General features: G+C 53.9%; 1 protein-coding gene and 1 long non-coding RNA gene across 4 annotated transcripts; one reads left to right on the top strand and one right to left on the bottom strand.

Moving 5' to 3' along the window:
* Positions 1-5,646: 5,646 nt before the first annotated feature.
* On the bottom strand, positions 5,647-11,790 carry Chmp6 (charged multivesicular body protein 6). 2 transcript variants are annotated; one of them, NM_001085498.2, is made up of 8 exons: positions 11,262-11,389; positions 9,677-9,786; positions 9,480-9,567; positions 9,088-9,174; positions 8,453-8,518; positions 8,190-8,270; positions 7,161-7,215; positions 5,647-6,592 (listed from the first exon to the last, which is right to left on the bottom strand). In NM_001085498.2, the coding sequence occupies exons 1-8, from the start codon at positions 11,322-11,324 to the stop codon at positions 6,540-6,542; spliced, it is 603 nt and encodes a 200-aa protein (NP_001078967.1). In that variant the 5' UTR covers positions 11,325-11,389; the 3' UTR covers positions 5,647-6,539. The 2 variants fall into 2 exon arrangements, with proteins under 2 accessions (NP_001078967.1, XP_006532781.1); XM_006532718.3 differs by lacking the exon at positions 11,262-11,389 and adding an exon at positions 11,647-11,790 and having other exon boundaries at positions 5,651-6,592.
* Gm39485 lies at positions 11,387-18,503 on the top strand. Of its 2 annotated transcripts, none has more exons than XR_003949830.1 (3): positions 11,387-11,823; positions 14,231-16,181; positions 16,657-18,503. It is a non-coding gene; the product is annotated as a predicted gene, 39485 (long non-coding RNA). The 2 variants fall into 2 exon arrangements; XR_001780398.2 differs by having other exon boundaries at positions 16,568-18,503.
* Positions 18,504-19,953: the final 1,450 nt, after the last annotated feature.

The following is a 19,953-nucleotide window of genomic DNA, read 5'->3' as shown; positions in this document are numbered from 1 at the left end:
GCTGCTGGAGAGTCCCCTTGCTCTTGGAAGGGTCCCCACCAAGAATCTGTATGTAATCCCAATAAAGCCCTGCCTCATCATCTGAGACCTGGTGAAATCATTTATCTTTCCCTGCCTGAGAGGAAAATGACCTGTTCACAGCACCCTGGAAAGTCACATGTCCAACCCCACATGCATGTTCCTTATTGTTTGTGTGGGCATGCATGTGTACCATGCACAGTACATGCGGAGGTCTTCAGACAACTTTGTGGGATAATTTCCCCCCTTTAAGTGGGTCCTGTGGATCAAAACTAGGTCCCCAGGTTTCCTGCACCTCTACCTGCTGAACCCGGGCTCTCCCTGCTCTGGTAACAGCCAGTTGGGCTGGCTGGAGCTGTGGCCCCATTTTGAGCACTGTTTGTCATTCACTCGGTTGTCATCTCTCCCAGCTTCAAATCCTACCTTGACAGATCCATCTCCCTCGGGGGTGACACCTGTGTACCTCAAAGCCATTGGCCACATCCTTGAATGCTCTGCACTACAGCAGCCATCTCAGAGAGTTCACTATGTGCTTATTTTATTTCATTATTTTTATGTGTTGGTTTTCTGGGACAGAGTCTCACTGTGTTACCCAGACTAGTCTAGAACTCACAACCCTGCCTCAACCTGAGTGCTGGGATTAAAGACACAGGCCACTACCCCCCACCCCCACTCAGAATAAAGAATTCTTATAACACAACCAGAACAGGGCATGTCTCTGAAGATTACAGATGACCACTGGCCATCTCATCTCAATGGTAAATGGTAAACTTGTGTGTATTCCCTTGAGGACTCACAACTTTCTCAAGAGGCTGCACCAGGTCACACTCCCAACAGGGTGTCTGAGAGCTCCTCCTCCTACAAAAGAGATGAGAAAAACTCACATATTAAACAGAACATGTATGCAAGGCTGAGAGAGGGCTCCATGGTAAGAGCATGGCTCAGTTTCCAGCACCCATGCTAGGCAGCTCACAATCACTTGTAACTCCAGCTCCAGGGGATCTCATGCCTTCTCTGACCTCCATGAGCACTACACACAGATACACACACACACACATACACACACACACATACACACACACACATACACACACACACACACACACGAAATTCTTAAGGGGAAAACTAAACCAGGACCACACAGCCTCATGCACCCATTTCATGCCTACCACGACAGGTAGTGAACGGACAGTAAGAAGCCACCTTGGTGGGCTGGAGAGGTGGCTCAGCAGTTAAGAGCACTGACTGCTCTTCTGAAGGTCCTGAGTTCAAATCCCAGCAACCACATGGTGGCTCACAACCATCCATAATGAGATCTGATGCTCTCTTCTGAGGTGTATGAAGGCAGCTACAGTGTACTTACATATAATAAATAAATAAATCTAAAAAAGAAAAAGAAAAAAGAAATACACACAGGTTTACCATTTACCAGGAAAAACAATGGCAGACGCTCACCCCAAACTTACTCATAAAAACCCAAGTGTGGAAACAAACTAAATGCCAGTCGTGCTGATAGACAACCCAACATGAGGAATGTCTACAAAAGGAATGTCGCCTGGCCATTGGAAGGGCCGTTTCCTACCACAGATAACTCGGAACACACAGCAGGGAGTCGGTCTTGGAAGAGCACAGACGGGCTGCATTGGCTATTTTTCTTGACTGCTGTGACCAAAACCAGGCAGTAGCATGAGGAGGGAGGGCTCGTGGTCTGTGAAAGTGCCGTCCATCATGGTGATGGACTAAAGCCTGTCAGACCCACAGATGCAGGGAGCAAGTTCATCCCTTGAGGCCCCACAGGTGTGCAGGACAGGGCTACAGCTGAGGCCCAAATGTTCAAGCACTCGAGCCTGCAGAGAACACTTTATATTTATGTATTTATATTTATATGCATACGTGCACGCTTCACCTGTACACGTGTGGTTAAGGGACAATTTGTAAGAGGCAGTTTCAAGGGATTAAACTCAGGTCATCTGAGTGACCTTGTCAGCACGGGCCTTTAAACCCCAAGCCATCTCCTTGGTCCTGTGGGGGATAGTTTATATCCAAACTGGAAGTGAAACCTATGGCAGCAGGTTAGTGGTTGCTTTGGGATGGGAGGGGCCAGGTCAGGGAACTGAGTGACACCTAAGGGGCTTGGGTTTCTTTTGAGGCTTAGAAGGTGTCTGAACTCACCCAGAGCCACCACAGCCTCACAGTGGCTTGAGGACAGGACAAAGAGCTAAGGTGCCACCCCAAGCAGGGAGTGCCCAGGAGCACCTGGTGGACAGCCTGGTCTGCTACTCTCAGACCTTGAATGTCTTCAGTGAACTCTACTACCAGGAGCCCAGTGAGCCCCGGCTCACTATGAGGAAGAAACATCCTTGAGAAATCTGGGGTGACAGAACAGTGGGTGACCTTCAGGTACCTGCCATGTGGTGGTTTGAAGATGCTTGGCCCAGGGAGTGGCACTATTGGGAGGTGTGGCCTTATTAGAGTAGGTGTGGCCTTGTTGGAGGAAGTGTGTCACTGCAGGGGTGGGCTTTGAGACCCTCTGCCTGGCTGCCAAAAGCTAGTCTTCTGGCTGCTTTCTGATCAAGATGTAGAACTCTCAGCTTCTCCAGTATGTCTGCCTGGATGCTGCCATGCTTCCAGCCATGATGATAATTGATTGAACCTCTGAAACTGTAAGCCAGTCCCAATTAAATGTTGTCCCTTATAGGAGTTGTCTTGGTATGGTGTGTCTTCACAGCAATGGAAACCCTCACTAAGACATGGCAGGAGAGTCACATCCTCCATGGAGACTGGGTACCATGGATGGCGCAGGGATGTCTAGAGGACAGGAATGTGCTGAGATAGCAGCCCTTTCTCCTCCGGGCTGCTGGGCTTGCCACGTTTGGGAAATGTTGATGAGGAGCATGGCAGAGTGGCGGTGTCCCTGACCCCGGGGACCCAGGTGTCCCTGATCCTGACCCTGGTCTGCAGCTCCACTCCTGGGAAGAAAGGGGCCCAAGAGCAGCTCCCCCACGAGCCTGCAACACTGTCATGTAACACCCCCACTGCCCGGGTCTCCCTGGCAGGAGGAACATGCCCTTCCTCCCAGAGGTGACTCTAGGGGATGAGAAAGAACACATTGCCGTTGTCAGCAGCTAAAGCAAACACCAGCCAAGTGATGACCAGCTGAGCTCTGGGGTGTAGCCCTCAAAACTGACCCTCCAACCCTGACCAGAGAAGCTTCTCTCTGCAGCGGGGACAGCAACTGGTCAGAGAGCTGGAGCGACTGTTGAGAGCTCATCTCTAACACCTCCCCAACTCACACACACACACACACACACACACACACACACACGGCTTAGAGAGGTCCAGGAAGGCTGGGCAGAAAGAATGAAAAGCTGAAAGCTGGGGGTAGGGGTGTGAGGGGGGACATAGGGCAAAGGTGACTAGGCCATCAAGAGGGGTAGGTGTCCAGCCAGGTGGTGCAGCAGCTAGAAGGCCATAGCAGGAGGCTGGCACTTGTGATGTCCAAACTCCAGAACCATGAGAAACAAACACTAAGGAAAATATTCATTATGAGTTATGCAGGCTTAGTCACCTGTCACAGCAGTACAAATTAAGACAGGCTTTGAGCCAGGCAGTGGTGGCGCACACCTTTAATCCCAGCACTTGGGAGGCAGAGGCAGACAGATTTCTGAGTTTGAGGCCAGCCTGGTCTACAAAGTGAGTTCCAGGACAGCCAGGGATACACAGAGAAACCCTGTCTCAAGGAAAAAAAAAAAAAAAGACAGTCTTTGACATTGAAGTTGAGCTCATAGCAGTCGGTGAAGACCTGAATTCAATCCCAGGACCCACATGGTGGAGAGAACCAATCCTGAACACCCCTTGGCCTCCATATATGTTCCAGGCACCACACACAAACGCAATGAGAATAAGGTAATAGCTCAGTGGTCCCAGAAGTCAGGGTTTACTAGGAAAGCGCTTTCCCCATGAGTACTCTCCAGACGGTCTCACAACACAACCCAAGCTGGCCTGGAAATTGTGTCTCTCCTGTCTCCACCTCCCTGGTGTTGGGATTATAAGTATGAGTCACCATACTGGACCTGGATGCACGGAACTTGCATTTGGTGACCAGGGTACAGGATTTCCTGTAAGGACTGGAACATCTGAGGATCCTGCTGTGAAGATCTCATATGCGAGAGCCCAGGCAAGGTACCAAGGCCTCAGCAGCCGATGCTCTGAGTTTAGATCCAAATCTACCTTCACTGAGCCAGTGCTCTGCACAAGAGCCAGCTGGAAACCAAACACACGCGTACACACACACACACGTGTACACACACATATACACAGACAGACAGACACACACACACATGTCCTCTGTGAACCCTCTTCCTACTGCAGGTGCCTTTGTCCCAGCAGCTCCCATAAGGTCCCCTTAAGATCTGGTCTTTTCTGCCCTGTGTGGACCTCTAGGCCACAGCCTGAGCTGTCTTCTCAGGGAGCCCCATGCTAGTGCTTGACCTACAGGTCCCAACCTGACTACGTGGCCCCATTCATACCACTGCTCACCTCCAGAGGCTGTCTCCGGCAGGGCCCCCAGATCTGCCACGGGCTTTGTACTTAGCTTGTAATTGTCGTAGGTCCTGTACCAACCACACTGGCTGATGGGAGCATGGTGAAACAGGAGGCCCGAAGGTGGCGAGGGATCACAGTCAGGGGTAGAACTGAAAGGCTACCACCCCCAAGCCAGGTACAGTGGAACATCTGTCATCCTATTGTTCAGAGAGCTGAGGGGCCAGCAGACAGCATAGGGCAGCATAGGCTACATAGCAAGACCTAGCCCTGAAAGGAGTAATTAATTACTCTTGGCTGTCTCAGGATGAGGGCAGCTCCGCGGTGAACTGCCAGTCTCCACCTGGCTCAGGTGAGATGCCGTGGAGAACAGAATGGAATCTGGGCTTCCTGGGCCTGTGATGCAATTCCTGCAGCACTGTCACGCTCGGTAGCGAGGGGCTCCAGGGTGTGCGTGTACCCAGGGCCTGGATTTACTACTGCAGGACATGGCCATGGGCTTGGAGCAGGCTTCGTTGGTAACAGTCTTCATGACAGACAAGCACCCCAGCAGCAGAAGTGGGTAGCGCCCCTCCTGGTGGACACAGGTACTGCAGAAGCCACATCCACACTTATTCTGTGGGTCTTGGCTGCACTGCCTCCTGAGGTTGCCTGAATTCAACCTAGCAGTGCCAAGCCTGTGTATGAAGGCTGCTCCATGAAGGGGATTTGCCTGCAGACTACCAGATATGATGTTTCCCGTGTGCACTGCAACCCTGAACCAGTCAGTCTCTCGTTCGAAATGGCTTTAGGTCTGGGATCTGGCAGCCCTGACTACCAGGCCCATGTGCGTTGAATATGCAGTGTGCACATTTGGAGTGGCCAGAGCCATGCCCTCTTCTACCTTTAAAGACAGCCGGAACTCTGGAGGTCCCAGACTTTCCCCAACCTGAGGTAGGTGCCCAAAGCTGCCCTCTCTGCCAAGCACGTGGCTCCCAGGCCCTGGCTCTGCCTAGCATGGTGGTTAGGGAGGTTTGTGTCGGATCATAAGCCACACTCCAATCCACCTGTGTAACTGCTCCTAACAGGGAACCAAGACACTAAACTCAAGTCCAAGAGGCCAAAGACCATGCAGGGGTCAACTTTAATACTGAGGTTGACCTGTTTTGGGTAAGGAAGAAATGCCCTCCTTTCCTGGTAGGCCCTAAGGGTACATAAGACCCTTTGTTCCTCAAAGACCCGAGGACCAGAGATTGTCCGTGATGAAACAAGCATAGGGCTCTGGAGGTCAGTTCAGAGTTCCGTGCCTCCTGGGCGTTGGTGGCTTAGTGTGTCCAGGACTCCATGGGGTACATGCCCATTAAAACAGGGTCTTGTTACCACCTTCAACATGTTTTTCTTCTGCGAACAGACCCCAAGCCGGGCTCCTAGATTTGTCCATTCTGTGGGATGGCCCCTGGCCCACCTCCCCCAACAGAAGAGGCTCAAGGTGATCTGAGGTGCAAAGATGCTCCAACAGATTTGGAGAACACTAGGGTTTCTGCCACTAGCCTGCAGGGTAACTGAGGGGTGTCAGGATGCCAGGCAAGGCGAGAACTGCTCAGCTGAAGCCCCCACCAGCTCATGTGAGCAGCAGAGACACGAGAGGGGAGCACAGGGACCCCGAGGTCTGAGCGCAGCTCACATGGGCTGGGGCAGCATGAGAACAGCACCAGGAGTAGTGGGCTGCGGCCAGCATGGGGTCCACAGCTGCCTAAAGCTGGGCCTGGCTGGCCGGGGATCCACTTAGTCCAGAAGGAGAAAGAGACAAAGGTGCATCCAGACTAAACTTCAAGGCGCCCTGATGTCAGCTTCCATGTAAGCTGCTGCTCCAGCCATCAGCACCTGCACTGGCCAGTCCAGCCCTCCAGGCCTCCCGGGAGCCCTCAGGGTTGACTCGCAGCCAAAGGCTCTGTGGGCCAGTCCTCAGAGAATCCCTATGAGTGCCTGGAGAGACCAGGTTATGAAGCCGCCACCAGCTCTGCCTGCCTGGATCTGGCCTTGGCAGGGGCTTCTGCGGAAAAAAACAATGGGTCATGGTGAGCACAGAGCTTTCAGAGGACGAGGCCAGGGGCTGGGGTAGGGCATGCACAGCAGGGAATGTGAGTTATATAGAGGCAGGAAGTGAGATGGACCTACAGGCCAGGGGCACAGCCTGGAGCTCCCAGAAGCCACCAAGGAACAGAGGGAACTGTGGAGCTACCCTGAGTTTGAGTGTCCACTTAATCCACTGACTAGGGTGTGTGGAGGCTTCTGAGCCATGACTGTGATGGTGTAGGGGCAGCGCTCTCCAAGGCTGTGAGTTCCAGGGGATCTAAGCCCTTCAGGGCCTTAATGACGGACAAGCCTTCTCCCATGGCTGATGTGTCAGCGTGACTCTGTGTGCTGGTCTGGCCCTTGAGAAAGCCAAGTCCAACCAGAGGCTGGACACTTACTCTCTGCTGACCCAGGCACAGGCTCAAGCACTTTCCCACTGCGCTGTGGGAGATGCCAGTGGGCATGGTATGATGAGCAGCGTATTGAGCCTTGGGTATGTTCCTTAGACCAACACGGTCACACACAGAACGCAATGATACCGATACCTGGGTTTCGGTCAGGGAGCGGCTCTGACGGAACCTCTGGTAACTCCATTTGTTCCTGCAAGAAGCACAGGTGAGGCATGAGCTGGGTGTGTGCTGTCACAGGCTGCCCTGGCTCTCAAGGGCTGGATCTGCTCACTAGCTGCTCTCAGAGGGACAAAGCAGCCGCCAGACTCCTGCTCAGATGACTGGCCCTGCACTCCCCCGAGCTACAGCGTCCTTACAGATGACCACTAGAGGTGACAGGCCACTCCAGGGGCTGAGCTACACCAAGAGTCCTCAGAGTCCCCGGAGACCTGGAGCTATTCTCAGGAATGTCAGCTCACAAGGCAGGGCCTGCAGAGGCCCACGGGGAAAGCAGGCTTTCAGGCTATGCTGAGTCCTGGGCGAGGAGGCTTCTGCTGAGGAGCACTGAGGGAGCAATCCTAGAGGGCTGCGGTGGAGAGCGGCCCTGTGAGCGCCCGCAGGCGGCCTGTCCTCCCAGCACCTCATAGGGCTCCTGGCTCTAACAGGTGGGCAGTCACAGGCCCCAGTGGGCAACTTCCCAGACAGTCTTCCTGGGCTGAGGACAGGAGGTGGCTCTGGGGACACAGGGGAACCTTGGGAAGCAGAGGCCATGCCCGTATGGTAGCTACAGAGCTCGCAGCCTGGATACGGGGCAGACACAGCTGCCGCAGCAGCAGGACCCCGAGGGCCTGGAGTGCAGAGGTGAACAGACTCCACTGAGTCACGGGGGAGGAAAGCGCATGCTGACTGGGCAGGCCAGGCTCAGCATTTCCTCTCAGTCCACACATGGGTCACGAGTGCCGGCCAGCAGCAAACTGCCGGGTCAGACTCCAAACCACTCCTGCACAGATCCCTCAGCGCCGCACGGAGTGTGGAAGCTGCTTGGCTTCCGTACAAAGGAATCACCGTAGGAAGGGAATCGGGAAACCAGGACTCTGGGCTCAGACACAACAGTGGGACACACCACCAAGCAGAGGCCCATAGGGTCCCATCCCCCAGGGGACAAGACAGCCCTGGGGACTGTACCTGAGTGATTGCATTCAGCTCTTCCAGGATGGCGTCCTCATCCTCCTGGGTGAAGTTTCCGGCCAGCAGCTCATCAATTTGCTGTGGAAGGAGAGGTATCGAGGGGCGTGTCTGGGGGGGCTCTGGGTGCCCCCGGGAACATGAATGGACTGTGAAGGGTATTTCCAACTGGGCCTCTGGGTTCCCCCGGGAAGCAGTGGATCGCCACACAAATGCCAACTTGGTGATCACAAATGGGTGAGCCTGTGCCCAGCAACACATACCCGCTGGTACTCCACTGCCTCCTGGGTCTCGTCCAGGATCCTCTCCACCTCCTCTATGGACATCACCTGATGAAGGTTCAGAGCTGCTCAGCAAGGGAGAGGACAGCCCACAGCAAGGCCACACCCTCATCCTGTCTCTCCTTCAGCAAAGCCAGGGAAGTGGGCCTGCCCTTGGCGTTGAGCCAGACCAGTCTTCCACTGCCCAGACCTTCCCAGGCCCTGAACAACCCCGACAATTGAGAGTAAACCAGGTCAAAACTGGAAATCCTTCCTGCGTGGTGTCTAGACTTCCTCTGTCTATAGTCAGTACAATACAGATGCCGGCCTGATACAATGCACCCCAGACCCTACTCAGATACCCAGAAGGCAGCTAAAGGCCGGCCCACTCACCACCCAGTGCTGCTTCCTGAGCTCTGTGGGCAGGCAGGCACTCCCTGGCACTCGGCACCAGTGAACCCTGCTCAAAGGTCACGCTGTGCCACACCTTCCTCCCATCCCACTGGTCACAGCCAGGTACTGGAACATCCCCCGATCCAGATCCAGCTAGACTCGGCCCTGATCTGGCGCAAACTCGCTCCCATTTCCTGGGCCCTGCAGCTGCACCCACCCGCCCACCAGGCCCCACGAAGACCTACCTGGTGCATCTTATTCAGACATTCGTTCCCCACCTGTAGCCCCTCCATCACCTTCATCTCGATCTGCGTGAACTCGATGCTCTGAACCTGAAAGCAGCAGCCAGGGGTCAGAAGCCCTGTTTGGCTCTGGACCAGCCGAGTGACGGGCTTCTGTCATTGGTCCTACCCTTCCTGGTCTCTGCTGTGGCGGCTGAGATCTACTGAGAATGTCCTGGAGGACATTCCAAGGGTGCTGACTGCCTTTCAGTGGCTCCAGCCAGCAGGGACAAACCAGGAAGCTCTTACCCCAGCTCTGGGAGTCACCAGCCTGACCTGTTCCCCACCTCCCACCCTGGGGAGGCCCATCCCCCAAGCACTCGGGTTCCCAGCAAAGGCTCCTGGCCACTGCCTACCATGGCTTCCAGGCTGCTGATCTGGTTTTCTGTCCTATCGAGCAGTTGCTCCCGGTACCTCTTCTTCTTGAGCAGCAGCTTGGCTCGTCTGCAGGGGAAAGCCACGGTGTCAGAGTTGGCCCTGGCTCAGCCCCAGGGAAGCACCCCCCCCACACACACACACACCATGCTAGCCCGGGGAAGGAAGTGCCCCTTACTCTTTCCTGCCATCCCGCAGCAGCTGCCTGGCCAGGGCCCGCTCCCTCTCCAGCTGCTGCGTGACCCTCTTCTGGTACTGCCTCAGTTTGTCCCTCTGCTGCTTCAGTTGCTGGGGAGAGAGCAAGAGTGCAGGCTGGTCAGCGGGTCCTTCTGCCAGGCGCTCACCAGCATGGTCAGGAAGGGCCAGGTAACCCTGCCCAGCAGTGGCCTCTGCCACCCAAAGATATGGAGCAACATCCAGAAACATCCCCAGCCTTACAATGCAGTTGCAACTGGCCTGCCCCAAGCCAAGGCCCACTGTGCCGAGGAGGAGACTTTCATCCTCTTCAGTCACAGGAGGATGAGGCTGTGATCAGCCTGAACTCTGTGGGTCACTGCTGTGGCCACCAGGCCCTGGGAGGCTCAAATGTAACAAAGGGTCTGAAGTTGACATCTTCTGCCTCCCCCTCCCCAGCCACTAGCCAAGTGCGCTCAGTCCTCCTGTTCAGCCCATTTCTGTTCTGTGTCCAAATGCCGACCCTTCAGGCGGAGCCATGATGAACAGGTACAGGCCCTGGGCACATGTCACACACAGAATGAAACCCTGAGGCAGACTATTTCAAGTGAAGGCCATGGGCACCTTTAAGGTTTAGTTAGTGAGAAACCATTCACCATAGACTGTAGGTTACCTAGGAGAACAGGCTAGCTGGGGAGCTCTGCTAGCGTGTTTTGTGTGTGTGTGTGTGTTTGAGCATGGGCCTGGGTGTGGTTCTGGGTCTCCCACCTTCACCCAGTGTCCTCTACAGGGTCTGCCCCACGGTGGGCATCAACTGCATGACAGAGAGTGCTCACTATTTCCACCCTTTAGGTTTGGAGACCTTGAGTTAGGCTACCCATGCTCTTCTCGGGTGGTTATTTCTGCCAGCTGTTTACAAAGCATCAGGCATCTTGCCTGGGGAGACAGGGGCACCAAATGGAGCTGCAGGATGGCCAGACTGTGCCTCTGGAGACCAAGCAATCTGAGCAGGTCAGGCAGTGGCAGCAGCAGCACCTGGAGCTAGGCACTTTCCTTCCTGGTGCCTGGCGCTCTGGGACTGTTCAGATGTGTGCTTGACAGTGGTGTCCTGAGCCTCCGAATTCCACAGAGGAGCAGACAAGGTGTGTCCTGTCCGCAGGACCCACCTCTGTGACAGTTTTACTTAGAGATGGAGGGCGGTGTCCTGAGACACGAGTGTCTCGGGGGCTTCCAGCTCACACAGAGGCTGCAGAGATGGGGGACGAGCACCCTTTCCCAGTAAGAATCACGCTGAGACTTTTAGTGAAAGCCACGCCCACGGGATCTTTATCTGGGGGCTTTTTCTAGGAACTTTCAATAACTTATGGCTTGGGATTCCAAGGCCAAGGCCACAGGCTTCCTTCCTGGCACCTTCTCTCACGGATCGGCGCTCAGCCCCGAGACACAATCCCGGTCTTTCCGGGCCGAGCCGGGGCTGGTCCAGGAGTCTGCAGCTGGGCGCGCCATGGCACCGGAAGCGCGGCCCGCTCCGCTTCCCGCCTCAGTTTCCCCCACGGGGCCCGGCCCCCTGCCCGCCGTAGGCCCCTCACCAGGATGGCCCTGTCCTGTTCGGTGACTCGGCTCTGCTTCTTGCGGCCGAACAGGTTGCCCATGGCGGCCCCGCGCCGGCCGGCCGAACCCGTCGCAGCCGCCGCTCTGCGGCCACCGTACTCCGCCCGACCTACGGCGGCCGCGCGGAGCCACGCGCCTCAGAACGCGAAGCAGCTTCGTCCCTAGCGCAGCGCACCGCTGGACTTACTAGGCGATGCGAACGCCCTCCCTCGGCCTTTCAGCTAATCAGATGGGACTGTGATTAATTCAGAGCACCTCACAGGAGTGAGCCTAAATCAGGCTTCCTGACTTTCAAAACCGCCCAGCCGACGCCCCCCTCCCCGCTGGCGCAGAACATACACACACCCAGTGTTTTGGACCTACAAGTGCTTGCTGAGAAGTGTGCACCAGCGTTCACCTGCCATTCGGCGCTGTCACCTTCGTCCCCTAGTTTCCTCACTGTGGACAGTCCTTAGGCTACCGTTGAGTCAGCCCGGTTGCTGGGACTGACACACTAACCCCAGGGATTCTCTGATCACACCTGCCCTCTGTAGGCCCTTGGTGAGTCAGGGGGCGGGGACAAGACACTCATGAGTGGGGCTCTACACCCTAACAGCCCCAAAAAGGGCGCCACTGTCCTGAATTCAATGCCTTTGCTAGGAGGGGAGTTCTCCTTCCCCACGGCAATCATCCGGGTAATATCCCTTCGGGAGGCAGACAGTACAAGCAGCTGGGCCAATTACTAAGCATTCTTGTTCATTTACACCTTTCTGAACGAAGGGCTCAGTCTTAGCCTCAGGCTCAACACATTATGAATCCAGTAAAGCCAGTGGCTATCCCTCGGCAGGCAGCTTCTTCTGATTCCTGAACTGCCTGCATTTTCCCTTCCCCCACCCCCAACTCCTTCAGTAAACAAGGGCAGAAGGCATGGAGGGGGCTTTCCGGTGTCGCAGCAGTGGCTCTTGTGACTCCTTAGGCATAAGAGGCTCCCAGTCTTGACTTGGTTTTAAGAACAGCACGAGAGGCTGAGAGTAAAGTCCATGGTAAGGACTTGGGGCAGGCTCTGGCTACCAGACCTAGGGTTCTAGCTCCTTCTGTCACTTAGAAGCAGTTTCTAGAGGTTGGTTTTTTTGTTTTGATTTGATTCCAAGGGGCCTTCTAACTAGCCAGGAACCCTTTATCCCAGGGTTCTCTGTACAGTCAGCTGCCCTAATCGGGCTCAGCCACTGACTTTGATGGTTAGCTGTCATATCTTAGTCTCCAATGCTCTGTGGGCCAACTGGCCCCATAAAATCGCAGTAATGGTACCCTGTCCCTGTGGTCAACATGACTATAAAGGGCAGTACTGGGGCAGAACTTACTAGAAGGCTGGAGCTTCCGACCTGTGTGGTTCTCATGCCCTAACCAAGGGCATGTTCAGGGGTGTGGGACAGAGGTCTTGTGCAGGTCCAGGGTATCTCTGGCTGGTTTGGGACTTGCTATGCAGACCAAGATGGCCTTGAAATCACCCACTTTCTCTGTCCACTCTTGTCTACTCCGTGCTAGGATGCCCTGACATCCCAGAGTCACTAACTGAGGCCCAGTCTGTCAAGCAACAGCCCACAGTACCCAGTGCCTTGCTGGCTGCAACCATTTAGCTAGGAGTATTTATTGCCCAGGGAGGGTTCTGTTTCTACCATAACACTCTGGAAGCGCTTCCACACATTCTTCCTAGTTCTCTGCCAATACAGAGCTGGAAATGTCTGAATTCTTTCCGTCTGTAAGCCAGGATTTGGCAACTATGGCCCGTGAGTCAAACCGGTTTGATCTCCCCTCTCCTTTTTATACAGCCTACAAGCTAAGAATAAATATGGTTTTAAAATTTACTTACTTATTTTAAAGATATTTTCCTCTCTCTGTAGCCCTGGCTGTCCTAGAACTCACTCTGTAGACCAAGCTGGCCTTGAACTCCCAGAGATCTGCTTCCCTTTGCCTCCCTTTGCTGGGATTAAAGATGTGAGCCATCATGCCCAGTAAGTTTTCTGTATTTTAAAAGGATTCTCTCTCTTTCTCTCTCTCTCTGTCTGTCTCTGTGTCTCTTTCTCTGTCTCTCTGTCTCTCTCTCTCTGTGTGTGTGTGTGTGTGTGTGTGTGTGTGTGTGTGTGTGTGTGTGTGTGTGTCTGTTATGGCTTATTTATTTATTTATTTATTTTGGTTTTTTGAGGCAGGGTTTCTCTGTATAGCCCTGGCTGTCCTGGAACTCACTTTGTAGACCAGGCTGGCCTCGAACTCAGAAATCTGCCTGCCACCATGCTCGGCTGTTATGGCTAATTTTACGTCAACTTGATATAAGCCAGAGTCACCTGAAAGGAGGGAATCTCAGTTGAGAAAATGCTTCCATAAGATCCAGCTGTAGAGCCGGGCATGGTGGCTCACACCTTTAATCCCAGCACTTGGGAGGCAGAGGCAGGCAGATTTCTGAGTTTGAGGCCAGCCTGGTCTACAAAGTGAGTTCCAGGACAGCCAGGGCTATACAGAGAAACCCTGTCTTGAAAAAAACAAAAACAAACAAACAAAAAAGATCCAGCTGTAAGGTATTTTTCTTATTTAGTGACTGACTTGGGAGGGCCCAGCCCATTGTGGCTGGTGCCATCCCTGGGCTGGTGGTCCTGAGCTTTATAAGAGAGAAGGCTGAGCAAGCCATGAGGAGCAAGCTAGTAAGCAGCACCCCTCCATGGCCTCTGCATCAGCTCCTGCCTCCTGTCTAAGTCCCTGTCCTGATTTCCTTTGATGACAGACCATGTGGAAGTGTAAGCCAAATACAATAAACCCTTTCCTTCCCAGCTTGCTTTTGGTCATGGTGTTTCATCACAGCAATGGTGACCCAGCACACACTGGTAGAGGACTGGGACAGGAAAGGGGGAGAGGACAGAAACCTTGTGTGTTCTTAGAGCATGAAATCTTTTGTGTTTGTTCCTTTTTATTTCAGGCAGGCCTTAAACTCTCGACCCTCTACCTGCAGGCTTCTGATTGCTGAGATTCTGCGTGCCGGTGCCATGACAGCCATCTTGCTTTAGTCCTTTAGAGGAACTGTCCCAATACCCATTCCGAGCCATCTGCCATGTCACATGTGCCTGACCCCTAGGATTTAACTATAGGCCTCATGTCAACAAAAGGTGGCCATGGAGGTCCTCAAGGCGGACTCCTCTGAACCTGCCACATGCAGGGTCATAAAAAGATCCCTAACATGGGTCTCCAGCTCTCTTGGCCAAGCCCCTCTGGTTGGAGAGGGGTCATGTGATTTGGGAGGTCCAATGTCATAAGTCCAGTCCTCTCCAGAGTTCAGGGTTCCTGTCTTTCCATCAACGTCCTCCGGTGCTAGGGACAGGACCCAGGGTCTCTGTGTTAGGCAAGTGCTCTACCACTGTGTTACACCCCAAACCAGGATCCTAACCTATGGGAAGGAATTCTGTGGCCAGGTACAAGTTGAGTCATCAGTCACCTTGTATGCATCAGAGCAAAGGCTCTGACCGCTGTGGTGTTGGTCCTATAGCTGTGAGACAGGAGTGACCCCTCAGAGAGGTCAAGGAGTACTGTCCTTCTTACAGCTGAGGACCTGGTGACTGCTGTGAATGCCCCAGTGCAGTGATGGGTCCTCTGCTATGGTCACCCTGCTGCAGCTATTTGGACTCCATGTTAAGTGGCCCTTTATCATCACCAGCCAGTGGGAAGCAGCTTCCTTAGGCAACGCCCACATGTCATCAGCATCCCGCAGCAAGAAGCCCAGTAGCATAATCAAGCCCACCGCCAAGGTCGGACTGTACTGCAGTCTCGTAGAACTGCTTCTGTGCTGACACTCATGCACCGTCTCAGAAAGAGCCAGAAGCTGTACTGGTCACCTGTGCAGAAAACTGTGACACTAGGGCCAGAGACCTGCAACCACCAAAGCGTGTGCGTGCAGGAACTCAAGGAACACATAAGCAGCAAGTGCCAAGAAAGAGACCTTGGGAAGCTGCTGAGTGCCTGGGAGAACGCTGTGCCCCCACGGGGAGCCAAGCGTGTGGCTGAAGGATAGCTGCAGGACTACCCGGGGAGAGGTGCTGGCCGGACACAAGACTCAGAAACAACACTCTGCAAAAAAGGCTGAGGATCTGTAAAAAGAGTCCACTGGGAACTGCAGTGCTAGAGAAAAGAGGGTGCTGGGCCCCAAAAGGAGGTCTGGGGCTAGGGAGTGAAATTCTGACCCCCCTCCCTCAGGCGGAAAGAGACATAGAGGAAGCCCCCTTCTGCCTCCAGGGCTTCCTGCAGTTCCAGCGCCCTCTGCTGACGGAGCTCAACCTTGCACTCACCCGAAGTTTTTCCAGAGCCCAGCTATACAAAGCTGACTCAGGAGGGAGTAAGTGAATTATTAGGACCACCATGTGTCCAGGTTACAGACGCTGACAAGTTCCTTTCTGGGACCTCTGTATGCTTGTTCTTGAAACTCAGTCATCAGGCCAAAAGGGGCCACATAGCCTGGAAAAGAAGCCAGTCAGGACTAGTTATGGTTTGCATGTGAAGTGTCCCCCACAATACTCCCTAGCTGTGCAATTTGGGGAGGGTGTGGGAACTTTAGAAAGTGGAGCTAGGTTGGAGGAAGGGTGCTGGTGACTGCCTTTGAAGGTTACACCTGGTCTAGTCCTCCATCTTGGCTTACTATCCACTATTGTGTGAGCAGGCTCCCCTTCTTCAGCTCCTGCTGCCATGAGGCTGCTCTGCCTCACCACAGGAAATCCTTCTTTAGATTGCCTCTGACAGCCATTTTATCTCCGTCACAAGACAAGCAAGGAATCTGGAACTTATGGTGGTGTGTGCCAGCTCTGACCAGGTGTGCCACCACAGCTGAGGTCAGCAGGGCAGGAGTGAGCCTCCTGACAAGTACCACACAACCCAACTGTGAGGTGAGTGTGTGTGTGTGTTTTCATCAAGTGCCACTATGTACATGTAGAGGTCAGAGGACAACCTTGGGTCGTCTTTCCTTCACCTTGTTTGAGGCAGCATCTTCTGCTTGTTACGCCCACCAGGCTAGCTGCTCCTGGGCTTCTAGAAGTCTTCCTGTTGGTTCCGCCCATCTCTCTTTGGGGTGCTGGGATTAGCGATGCCTCCTGTGCTGGCTTTTACATGGGTTTAGGGGATCTGGATTCAGGTGGTCAGGCTTGCAGGACATGTGCTTCACCTCTGGGTCATCTCCCAAGCCTGCCCTTGAGATACTTTGTGTCTGGCCCGTTGGCCCCAGCTGGCTTTTAAAAAAAAAAAAAGATCACCCTCTGCACTTAATCATTCACAGTGAGCAGAGCCCGCCCAGTCCCGTTTGTCCTGCCTGCTGCTCAAAGCTTAACATCTTTCCTGCAACTGAACCCACCCTGCCTACCCCAGGTCCCTGAGGAATCAGGAACCCACTTGGATGACAACATCTCCCACCTTCGTCTCTGGTCTACAAGGTTCCTCACAGACAAGCTTCTGGCGTCCTTTGGGAAAGGTGAGCTGCCATGATGTCATACGCATGGCCCCAGGAGGCTCAACTGTTTGAACACGCATTCCCTTCTTGGTGGCAAAAAGTAGGTCACTAGTGACCGACCTTTGGGGGTTAATGGTTCTGATATCTCTATGGTCCATCCCTCTGCCTCCCACTCCTGCTGCTGTGGCCAGAGCCTCCCGAAACAGTTAGCCTACGCCAGCCTCTCCTGCTTTACGTTGGTCCTGATAGGTTTTGTTTTAAAGATGCAAAAGGCACAAATATAGTTGCTCCCTGGGGAGAGAAGCAAGGTACGGAGCGGCTTCCTCCTGGGGCTTGACTTTAGTGCACCTCTCTTCCAGAGAACTCCCCTTCCAACCTGTTTGTTTTTTCCTTTGTGTTATGCTAAGGAACTAACACATCTCAGTGGAAACACTGTAGCACAGACCTCGACAAGCAAACTGCCCGGACTTTTCACATATAGGCAAGCCAGTGCTGGAGCTCAGGGCTCGGGGTGTGTGCCAGCTGCACAAATGCAGAGAGCCAGGGCTATGCTTCTGTGGCCTGAGTCCATCTCCTTGATATCCAGCCAGAAAGCAAAACCTCGAGTGTGTGTCTGATGTTTGTGACAGGACTTAGCTGGTTCTCATTTCTGTCAGGTCTGAGGGTGATGCCGTCACAGGTATGGCCTGCAAGCACGGTGTCTGTGCCGAGGGGTTTGGGGGTTCAGGAGTGATGGGGCCAGGCTCAGCCCCTCAGTCTCTTTGCCCTGATGCTTTCCCGTTGGTTTTCTGCTCCAGCTCCTGCACAGATGACCTGCAGAGGCTGAGAATTCAGTTTGCCCTGTAATCCTGCACCCTGCAGGGTACAGCTTGCTTGTGATCTGCAGGCACAGCAGCCCGGCCACAGGAAACTTGGTTACCTCTTCTAGCAGCCCCATGTGTTTCCTGGTTTTCTCACTCTGCCTTGAACTGAGAATTTAAAATCCCTTGTATGCCATTCTAAAAATGCAATCTTCCTGGTGCTGGCAGACACCAGCATCCTACCCCACAGCCCCAAGCTCTCCCCTGGTGCAGCTCTGAGCCTGTTCCTTGGTTGCCTGACTCTGCTTTCCAGAAAGACTATTCCGGGCAGTGACCAGGGTTTAACCAGGCAGGGTTGGAAGCATCTGTCCTGTCACAGAGCCCTGGGGTCAGAAGCACCAAAATCGTTGAAAGAGTCAGAGGAATAAAGAGGGCAGATTTCTCTACAAGCTCTGTGGGAGGCCACACCAGGCTTTCCCTGGCTTCTGAAGGCGACATGTTGTGATCCTCCCTCGGCTGCTTGGCTGGCAGAACATCACCCGATCTCTGCTTCCACCTTCACACTGCATCTCCCACTGTCTGTGTCCAAATCCTCTTTATAAAGAATCATCACTTTGGATTAAGGCTTGCCTCAACCCAACTGTACCTACAACGGCCCTGTTCCAAAGAAGGACACATTCTGAGGCCAAAACAGCAACATGAGGCTTTTTGTTGGGGGTGACACACACACGTGCCTGGTGTCCACAAAACCAGGATAGGGTATTGGTTTCTGGAACTGGAGTTAAAGATGGTCATGAGCCACCACTGGGTACACCTCTCTCTGTTAGAGGAGCCAGGTGTAAACCACCTCTCCGGTCATCAGCGTGAGTTCTGGGGGAAACAACTCAATCCACACTGCACAGAGCCTTTGGTGCGTTGGGTAACCAGTGCTGGGTTCTGTGTGAGGCTGTTTCTGGAACTAGACTGAGCCAACCGAGGCATCCTTACTGGCTTGGATATTTCACCTAAAGGATATTTAGTGCTGAGAACCACATGTCTCAAAATCACCGAAGGGTTGGAGGAACGGAGGCTGGGGAGTCCCATCCCTGGGTCTCTGCACAGCATCTTCTGCAGCAGCCCTGAGAACACACAGAGGCCATAGATGCAGGCCTGCTGACCTAGTTATCAAGAAGGGGCACAGCTGTCAATCAATGTGCACTGAGGGGTGAGGTGCAAGCTGCCCACAAGGCAGGTTGCAGGTGGGTAATAGGTGGATGTGCAAAAGGATGAAGACTGCCTATGGGTCCGCAGGTGGGGTGTGAGAAGGCCTGTGCACTGTCTCCCCTTGAGCCAGCCTTCTACTGAGTGAAAGAAGGCCAGCCTAAAACAGTGACAAGAACTATTCCTTTCCCATTTCCAGAAAGTTTCTTATAGGGAATCTAACTTGGATCTCTTCCGTGGCTTTCAGCTTTGCAACACCAGGTAGCAGCGGGGCTGACACAGTGCCGAGCCACTCACAGGCAGTCTGCAGTGGGGGATACAAGAGAGTGAGTGATCGATCAGGGAGGTGGTGTTGGGATAGCTGGAGTGTAAGTGTGATCCCTGTGTGTTGCTGGCACTGAGATGTTCCCAACCTTTACCAGGGAGCAAGAACTGGCAGACACAGGAGTCACTTTCCTCCTTCATGTCACTCTTGTGACTGTGCCAGCTTCTCTGGGCCAGCTTCCATCTAGGGTTGGAAAGCAGGAAAGAGACGAAAGGCAGCTCACCTTTGCAGGCCTCGTTGGCACAACCAGAACAGGGCTCTGGATGGCCCAGCTGAGGCCAACAATCTACCCAAGTCAGGAATGACAGCCTTGTCATGGGAGGTCTACCCAAGCCAATTTCAGGGTCCAAAGGCCAGAAGCTTATGGCTACGCTGGTGAAGCTGGGAGAGATTGGGCTCTTGTCTTAAACAAGTATGTCATCTGGGTGTGTGACTCTCACATGTGTAAGCTGATGCCAGGGAGCATAAAGTGGGAGCCGCGGCTGTGCGTTACACACATACTATGTGGTGAGCTACTGGCAGAATGTAGGCAGGCTGTAGGTGAGTTATAGGGGGAGGTGCAGGAGGGCTGTGCAATGGATCCAGTGGTCCTGGGGCCCTCAGAGCTCAGACACAGGTAGCAGAAAATATGAGACAAGCCCAAGAAGGAATACTGTGGAGTCAGTAAGAAGACAGCAAATCCCAGAGATAGGGCCTGAGCTCAGGGGTTGGTGCTGACCAGTCAGGGCTGCAGACACCTGCTTGCTTTCAAGCAGGCCTGGATCGCCAGCAACGAGGGATACCTTGCACGTATGTTGCTAGACCTTCTAGAGGAAATTCTGAGGGGAGGAAGGCTGCTCTGAGGGAGCTCAGGGGTGGGGCGGGGCAGAAGAAAGTACTTGTCTCCCTCT

The sequence above is a fragment of the Mus musculus genome, chromosome 11 (assembly GCF_000001635.26).
Source record: "Mus musculus strain C57BL/6J chromosome 11, GRCm38.p6 C57BL/6J".
Lineage (NCBI taxonomy): Eukaryota > Metazoa > Chordata > Mammalia > Rodentia > Muridae > Mus > Mus musculus.
Note: the sequence above shows the minus strand (reverse complement) of the source record. Positions and strands in the feature narration are given on the sequence as shown.